Here is an 8548-nt window from a genome sequence, read left to right on the forward strand (position 1 = left end):
GCTGTATATGTATGGGCCACATGTGGGGCAGACTCTGAATGGGTGTTCCTTCTGTCTCTGTTTTAATCTTTGCTTCTCTATTCCCTGCCAAGGGTATTCTTAGTCCCCTTTTAAAGAAGGAGTGAAGCATTCACATTTTGATCATCCGTCTTGAGTTTCATGTGTTCTAGGCATCTAGGGTAATTCAAGCATTTGGGCTAATAGCCACTTATCAATGAGTGCATACCATGTGTGTTTTTCTGTGATTGGGTTACCTCACTCAGGATGATATTTTCCAGTTCCAACCATTTGCCTATGAATTTCATAAAGTCATTGTTTTTGATAGCTGAGTAATATTCCATTGTGTAGATGTACCACATTTTCTGTATCCATTCCTCTGTTGAAGGGCATCTGGGTTCTTTCCAGCTTCTGGCTATTATAAATAAGGCTGCTATGAACATAGTGGAGCACGTGTCTTTGTTATATGTTGGGGCATCTTTTGGGTATATGCCCAAGAGAGGTATGGCTGGATCCTCAGTCAGTTCAATGTCCAATTTTCTGAGGATCCTCCAGACTGATTTCCAGAATGGTTGTACCAGTCTGCAATCCCACCAACAATGGAGGAGTGTTCCTCTTTCTCTGCATCCTCGCCAGCATTTGCTGTCACCTGAGTTTTTGATCTTAGCCATTCTCACTGGTGTGAGGTGAAATCTCAGGGCTGTTTTGATTTGCCTTTGGCAGGGAAGTTTTGAACAATGTTTCTAGGTTATATGGTTGTCTTCAAGGGAAGGGTTCTATGATTCACTCGGCAAAGAATATTTTTTCTTTGTGATACAAGGGATTGACCTAGTGCCTTGAGCAAGGTTGGCAGAGAGCTCCCCCACTCAGCTACATCTCCAGTGTGTCATTTTGTGAGCCTGCACGCCAACAAAGAGAGTTACAAGAACAAGACATTTATAGTTGGCAGATGTTAGTACTGGACACAGACGCACATGCACGTGATCCCAGAATTTGAGAGACAGAGTCAAAAGGATTTTAGGGAAAGATTCATGACATCAGGATCAAGATGGGCTACATGAGGATCTCAAGGAACGCCTGTGGGTCTCTTCATAGAGGCACAGTTCTGTCTCCAAGGAAATCGATTATTAGAACTCTGGCTGACCATCATGATGGTTAATCCTGTCAACCTGACATAATTTGGTTAGAAAGGCCTTGGATACAACCCTCTGCACATCACTAAGAACGTTCCACAGCGGCCTTTCAAGCCAAGTCCTCTTTCCTTCATTTTGGAAGGCTGTATTTCCTTTCTGTAAGTCAAACCTCACAGCAAATTACAAAGCTGACCCAGTGAGGCTGTGTCAGTTGATGTACAGGATTGAAAGCAGAAGCCTAAGATTCCGATGCTATACAAAGACTACCAGGCGCTTAGGGATCTGAACATCTAAAGAATTGATTTAGCAGGGTTTTTTAAAAGACAGATTCTCAGCCACCTAGTCACAAGGATTTTAGTTGTTTATAGATAATGTGTATTTCATGTCTATGGTGATTTCTAGGATTGTTTAAAATACAGAAGAACACAATAAAATAACAGACATCTATGTCTCTGTCACCCAGAACTGAACCTGTCTACCTCCTTTTACTTTGGTGGAATATATCCAGTAGGTAGAGATGGGTGAGCAGCAAGCCTCTGTCTTTTTGCTGTGCCCTACTCCCTGTTGTCTCTAGTACTCCCCTCTTGACACCCAGCAATTCTTCTAAAGAGTAGCCTTACCTTTTACATGGTTGTGACATTACACGGTGAGTTATCTAGTAGCTGTAAACCCATTACTTGGGAAGCAGAGGCAGAAGGATCAGACATTTAAGACCACGCCATAATCCGAGCACTTTGCAGTTGGAGGCAAAAGAGTCAGAAATTCAGGGTACATAGTGAGTTCGAGGACAGCCTGGATACAGAGTGAATTCCAGGATGGCCTGGGCTATATGAAATCCCTTCTAAAAAATGTAAAATCACTGGACATGGTGGTACATGTCTTAAATCCAGCACTTGGGAAGCAGAGGCAGGCAGATCTTGGCGATTTCAAGGCCAACCTGGTGAATTTCAAGACAGCCAGTGGCTATTACACAGAGAAATCATGTCTCAAAAAAAAAATACAAAAAAACAAAAAAGAAGAAGAGAGAGAGACAGGGAGAGAGCAGAGAGACAGAGAGAGAGAGAGAGAAACAACAGCTTCAGAGGTAAAGGTGTTTGTGATTTTATTCTTTGTGTTTGTGGATGAACACTTTAGAAAATGCAAGAAAAACTCCACTTTAGAGAGTTTTATTATCTTTATAAAGTTGGGTGGATCCTAAGCAACCAGTCGTGACATTATTGAGAATTCTGTTTAAAGAACTCTTCAAGGTTTAACATATTTAGAAACTCAGGTTATACATGTCCTTCCTCTATGACACAACATGATATCATTATTGGCACAGAGAGTGCAGGGAGGAGCTATGTTCACCACACCTGAGTCCTAGGCCCACATGTTTGCTCAATTCCCCCAATGAACCCCCAACTCCACTCAGCATTTTCTCTCAGGGATGCAGTAACACTTCCCTGAGGCCACACTCACTTCCCCATTCCTTCAGATACTGTGGAGATAATACGTTAGAGGAGGAGTTTACAGATACCTTTAAAACCCTGAGTCTCAGTGCTTGCAGGATCATTCCTTCTCAGCATCCTGCCCAGCAATGGATCCAGGCACCACAGGAATAGTAGGGGGCGTGTCGGAGGCCAAACCCGCCACACCAGAAATCCAGGAGGTTGCTGACAAGGTGAGTACTTTAGGAAAAACTTGACCTCAAAAGAAACTTTCATAATTTGATTCATAATTTGGCATGGCATTAACAGTGTGGGAAATCACAGGAACCAACATATATGGGTTTCGTTCCGACTCTGATACAGCTGAAAGTGAAACATTAAGCCCTTCAGAGAAATTCTAACATCCTAAGAGTAAAGTCGGCCAAGCCATGCTCTTAACTGCAGCCTCAGTTTCCCCAGTGGCTGACAGTAAATGCATGCTGGATCGTCTCTACACCGCACATATCTGATCCCAGGAGCTCGAATTACTGGCGGGATTTTCCAATCCCAACAGTTTAAGCTGATGTGTGAGTGCACATAGGCAGTTCAGGATTCCTGAGCTGACTCCAGGATGCGGTGACCACCAACCCATCACAGTCGAAATAGAACTCAGAGTTTCTAGCAAGTTCACACAGGCTGCTTAACTACCATCTATATAGAAAGATGAATCGTATTGTGTGTTTTACAAAGGAAAAACGCATGCGAATTATGGAGGTAGGTTTGAATCTGTTGCCTTATTTTCTTACATCATGTTGTTTCCCTATCTAAAGTCGAATCATCCTGGAGGACAAGATAAATTTGGGTTGTTTTTTGCTTCTTTTTGTGTCCCTTTGAGACTTGGTCTTGCTAGATGGTCTATCCTACAGGTGACTCAGGCTAGCCTCAAACTCAAGGCACTCCTCCTGCCTCAACTTCTCACGTGCAGGGATTACAGTCATGGGCCACCACGCTAGGCACTATCAGATTCTATGTGAGTAGAACAGATGGGAGCCTTCGTACCTAGGGCACTGAACATTCTAGAGGGGGTCAGAGGCCTAAAATTCAGTGGCTAAATATTTAAGGCTAAATAGTTCTCACTCATAGGTTTATTTCAAGAAATATCTTGGAGCATTTTACTTCGAGGAAAATTAAATCTTTAAATCTTCATTAGAATCCTCACATCAAGTTGGTGTTCTCAACCTTAAATGTGCACGTGAGGCACCTGTCACTTAGATTAAATGTGGGTCTCACTGAAGAGGGCTAGACAGGCCTGTGTGTCCTCATTTCTTCCAAGGTCTATGGGAGTGTGGGCACTCCTACCCACGACTTTACTTTCCTGTGGGACCTGATATATCCGTCATCCTAGAAGGCTTGGGGGAGATGGGGCCTTAAAATAGGATGCCAAAGAAAGTCCCCCACTTCACCTGGAAGAAGAAAGAGCTAAAAGGCCTAACATAACTTGCATAAAATTTATTTCAAAAACGAATATATACAGATGAGTCCTAGTTGATATTTATGATGACTGAAATAAAAAGCCCCCTGAGATATTCCAATAATCAGCACTGTGAGAGGATAGACAAAGAAATAGAGTTATTTGAAATAAAATGTTACAGCAGATTTTCATGGTTTTTAATATTTGAACATCTGGTTATTTACTCTTCTTTTGAAACCAGGGTCTTGCTATTATTCAGAGTGGTTCAACCCTCACATGTTCAACTAATCCTTTTACCTCTAGCCTCCCAAGTACCCTGAACTACAGGAGTGTGTCCATCCTGCTGGCTAGGGTAATTTTTGAACATGTTATTCTAAGTAGTTCCTTGGGGATTTTATACATGCATAAAATGTATTTTGATCATATAAATTTTAAGGTAGGAAGCTACTGGAAGGTTTTATCTTAATAATGACACCATCTATGGACTGCATCTTCAATAATACAATGAATTTAGAAATGTTTTCTTGCAGCTCCAGAGAATCAGAATGAGACACAGATATTAACAGGGCCACGTCACCTGGGAAGGAGCTTTGCTGTTTTGAAAGCCTTGATTTCTGTCCCACCTCTCAGTTGATCTTCAAAGCCCCCAGGCAGACAAGGATGCAATCCAGCCTACGTTTAGATGATGGACCCAAGACTCAAGATGCTCAAGTCACCCAGATTAGAAACTAACCTGTCCTTTCCCAGTGCACACCCTCAGCACACTGGGAGCTCTGCAGGGATCAGAGGGAAGGAAGAGAGCAACCTTACCTTCTCTGTAAAAGCCAGGGTTTCAGGTTTAAGTCACCATGAGAGATGCATAGCCACCCACACGTGAACCATTTCATGGAGCCATTTCTTGAGTCTCTCCTAGATGTCCAGCATCCGGTTACAAACTGCAGGAGCTACATAAAGGACTGAAAGAAACGGCCCCTACTCCCCCAAATTTAACAGTGCAAAGGAAATCATGATATCTAGGGAATATTATAAAATGAAACTTATTTAAGCACTGTCCCATGATCACAGGTTTAAGACCAAAAAGGACATTAGGCAGTGGTGCCAACCCCTTTACTGTCAGGTGAGCAGGTACAGGGTGGTGGCTCAGCTCCCAGATGTCACTCATCTGTCCTGTCTTGCAGGAGACAGCGGGAGGGGACAACACCCACTAAAGTGTTGGCAGGCAAAGAAGCAGGCAGTAAACCCTGTGTTTTTAGGAAGCGTTTTCTCAATCACAGCAACCATTCTCTCTCCAGAGAACACCATGGTGCAGATACTAAGGAAAGTCCTTGTTAAGTCAGGAAATTCAGTCTATCTCTCCAAGATTCTGGTCTGTTGGGTCCTCACACAGTGTTGGGCCAGAGAGGGTTACTGTATCCCTAGAATGATCTGAAGGAGCCCAGAGAAAATCTCCACTATGTGTGGTTTACTTCGTACACTGATCAAATATAGATGTACTTACTGGGGCCCTTCATTGCAAATCATGACTATATTGTTTTTTTGCTTTGTTTTCCTGTTTTAAGGGTGTGTGTGTGTGTGTGTGTGTGTGTGTGTGTGTGTGTGTGTGTGTTTCTGTGTAACTACCTGTGTGTGTTTGTGTTTGTGTCTGTCTCTGTGTGTGTGTCAGTCTGTCTCTGTATGTGTCTGTGAGAGTGTGTGTATGTGTGTGTGTGAGTGTGTGTATGTGTGTGTGTCTGTCATGTGTCTGTCATGTGTCTGTCTCTGTGTGTGTATCTATGTGTGTGTGTGTGTGTTTCTGTGTGACTACCTGTGTGTGTTTGTGTCTGTCTCTGTGTGTGTGTCAGTCTGTCTCTGTGTGTGTCTGTGTGTGAGAGTGCGTGTGTGTATGTGTGTGTCTGTCGTGTGTCTGTCTCTGTGTGTGTGTCTATGTGTGTGTGTATGTGTGTGTGTATGTATGTGTGTGTCTGTCGTGTGTCTGTCTGTGTGTGTGTCTATGTGTGTGTGTGAGTGTGTGTATGTATGTGTGTGTCTGTCGTGTGTCTGTCTCTGTGTGTGTGTGTGTGTGTGTGTGTGTGTGTGTGTGTGTGTGTGTTTGATTTTTGAGGCAGGATTCAATTGGTAACCCCAACTATCCTGGAACTTTCTATGTAACCCAAGCTGCTCTTGAATGATATTCTCTTGCCTCAGTCTTCCAAATTCTGGGATTAGAGCTGCCAGCCCAGGGTCATCAGCATTTCTGAGGACTCTCAGCAGGATGAGGTTCCCAGGTTGGTATCACAGGTAAACTGAGCCCTAACATCATCTCTTACTTTCTCCTCCTTAGGTCAAACGACAGCTTGAAGAGAAAACCAATGAGAAATATGAAAAATTCAAGGTCGTCGAGTATAAATCTCAAGTCGTCGCTGGACAAATATTGTTCATGAAGGTTAGACTCAAACCTCTCTCAAGCACTGAAGTGATTGTTTCCTGTTTCCCCAACTGTAGCTTCATGTCTACCACTGGTCTTTAATTAAGACACTTGCAAATATAAGACCCCCAAATCCACTGGATGGTAGGATAGTTACCTTGTTTTACCTTGTGAATACACAAAGCTTTCTCCTGACCTACAGCAAGAAGTCAGTGTGAACACACACACACACACACACACACACACACACACGCACACGCACACGCACACGCACACGCACATGCATGCACGTGTACACATGTTGTATGATGCCCATCGTAATGCCATATATGATGGCATGCTTTCGTTAGTAGCACTTGAACTTTAAGGTAGAAAGTGATACCAGAGCATAATGTCTACTGTAGAGCTTTAATTGTTCTGTTAAAGAACAAAGTGGCAATTCTTATCCTGATCATCTAGGTCCCAGGTCCAGGCTGAAAAAAACCATTGTCGTGATGGTCCTTAGACTTTGTTATTTTTACATTACAAAGGAGGCAGCCTATGGACATTGACAATGGAGTTTGCAGCACAGCAGAGATTTTGGAGACCATATAGTCCATGTTTTCTAAAGCAAATCTGAGTTTCTTTTCCCTTATCAAACTATATGCCATTTTTTTCTCCCAACCGAGAAGACAGAAAACAGAATCACCAAAACCACAGGCTCCTGGTTCTGATATCATGAAAATAAAATGTAACCCTGGGATGTAATTGTGCCAAGATTTTAGGGAAAAGTACAATAAACCGGAATCTAGATGGAGAAATGGATTGGTGGCTGTTCTTGCAGAGTACCTGGGTTTGGGTCTCAGCCCCCACTTGGTAGCTCACAGCCATCTCGGACTCCAGTTTGAGGGGATTTAACGCCCTCTTCTGACACCTTCAGGCATTGCATTCACATGATGCACTGAAATACAAATAAATTGAATAAATTTTTTTTCTAAAAGACAAAAAAAATATATTTAAGAAATATGTTTGCTGCCATACTATTAGCTGCTCTTTCTCTTAACTTGAGTGTTGATTGTAAGTTCAGTTCATGGGTGCTGTCTCAGATCAGAAGTGTGGTTTCAGGAGAGCTTGACACATGAAGTCTTAACAAGAAGGAATATCTGTCACACCATGGAGATCCATGTGAATAATCTGCTTCTTTTTTTTTCTTTCCTTCTCTCTCCTCTTCTTTCTTTCCTTCTTTTTTCTTCTTTTATGTCTTTCAGGTGGATGTAGGGAATGGTCGTTTCCTTCACATGAAAGTCCTCAGAGGCCTTTCTGGAGACGATGATTTGAAACTTCTTGATTACCAGACTAACAAAACCAAGAATGATGAGCTGACTGACTTCTAAGCAGCAAATTCTAAAGTGACCTGATTCCTCTCACTGTAAAGAAATGCAGCCATCAATAAAGAAACATTCTTCAAATAACTGTTTTCCTCCCTCATTACTCAGTATTGTGTTGACCTTACTTCCTAGACAATTACTTTTAAATGTGGAGTGTTTCATGAATTTGTACATCATCCTTGGGCAAGGGTCATGGTAACCTCTGTATCCTTCCAATGTTAAATAGACATGCCGTCAAAGGGGGCCCAGTGTTCACGGTTCAGAGTTGATACTTCACACACAGAAAAAAATGGCTCCAACTGGAAACCTTATAAAAACTATGACTCGGGTACAATGACTGTGTAAAGGATCTTATCGCCCATCCTCACTGCAGGTGCATTGATGGCTGTCAGGGAAGCACACACCTTGATGCCTTCATTTGCCTGGAACCAAACAGGTCTTCTCTGCTTTCTTATTTCAAAATTGAATTTGGTATTTTACAAGTCATGTTTTGAAACAATCATAACTTATTTTAAAAAAGCTGCCTCCCCACCCCACCCTACCCCACCCCACCCCCGCTGCCATGCTTCCCTCAAACGTCAGTCAATTGCAGTGATATTCCATCACAAACAAAGGCTTCCTGGTGCTCACTAGAGCAAATAGCAGTGTGCACGACCCATAAGGCCATCCTCATACAAAACCAAAAACCAATGATCAAGACCAGGAATGAACACTGGTGGCACATTGACATCTAGTCCCCAGGCAACACTCAAGGTTCTCAAGTTGTTGCA

General features: G+C 42.7%; 1 protein-coding gene and 1 non-coding gene across 2 annotated transcripts; one reads left to right on the top strand and one right to left on the bottom strand.

Annotated features, from left to right (window-relative positions):
• Window positions 1–2691: 2691 nt before the first annotated feature.
• Window positions 2692–7860, top strand: Stfa3 (stefin A3). The gene is made up of 3 exons (NM_001105877.1): window positions 2692–2790; window positions 6328–6429; window positions 7659–7860. The coding sequence occupies exons 1-3, from the start codon at window positions 2707–2709 to the stop codon at window positions 7782–7784; spliced, it is 312 nt and encodes a 103-aa protein (NP_001099347.1). The 5' UTR covers window positions 2692–2706; the 3' UTR covers window positions 7785–7860.
• Window positions 7861–7920: 60 nt separating this feature from the next.
• On the bottom strand, window positions 7921–8025 carry LOC120095716 (U6 spliceosomal RNA). Its single transcript, XR_015633843.1, has one exon. It is a non-coding gene; the product is annotated as a U6 spliceosomal RNA (small nuclear RNA).
• Window positions 8026–8548: the final 523 nt, after the last annotated feature.

This window comes from Rattus norvegicus, chromosome 11 (genome assembly GCF_021556685.1).
Source record: "Rattus norvegicus strain SHRSP/BbbUtx chromosome 11, alternate assembly SHRSP_T2T, whole genome shotgun sequence".
NCBI lineage: Eukaryota > Metazoa > Chordata > Mammalia > Rodentia > Muridae > Rattus > Rattus norvegicus.

Bases quoted from the DNA above. Each gene is read 5' to 3' on its own strand.
- Stfa3 (NM_001105877.1), top strand. From the start codon at position 2,707: ATGGATCCAGGCACCACAGGAATAGTAGGGGGCGTGTCGGAGGCCAAA. The intron at 2,791-6,327 runs GTGAGTACTTTA...TCTCCTCCTTAG, and splicing joins TCCAGGAGGTTGCTGACAAG to GTCAAACGACAGCTTGAAGA. The intron at 6,430-7,658 runs GTTAGACTCAAA...TATGTCTTTCAG, and splicing joins GACAAATATTGTTCATGAAG to GTGGATGTAGGGAATGGTCG.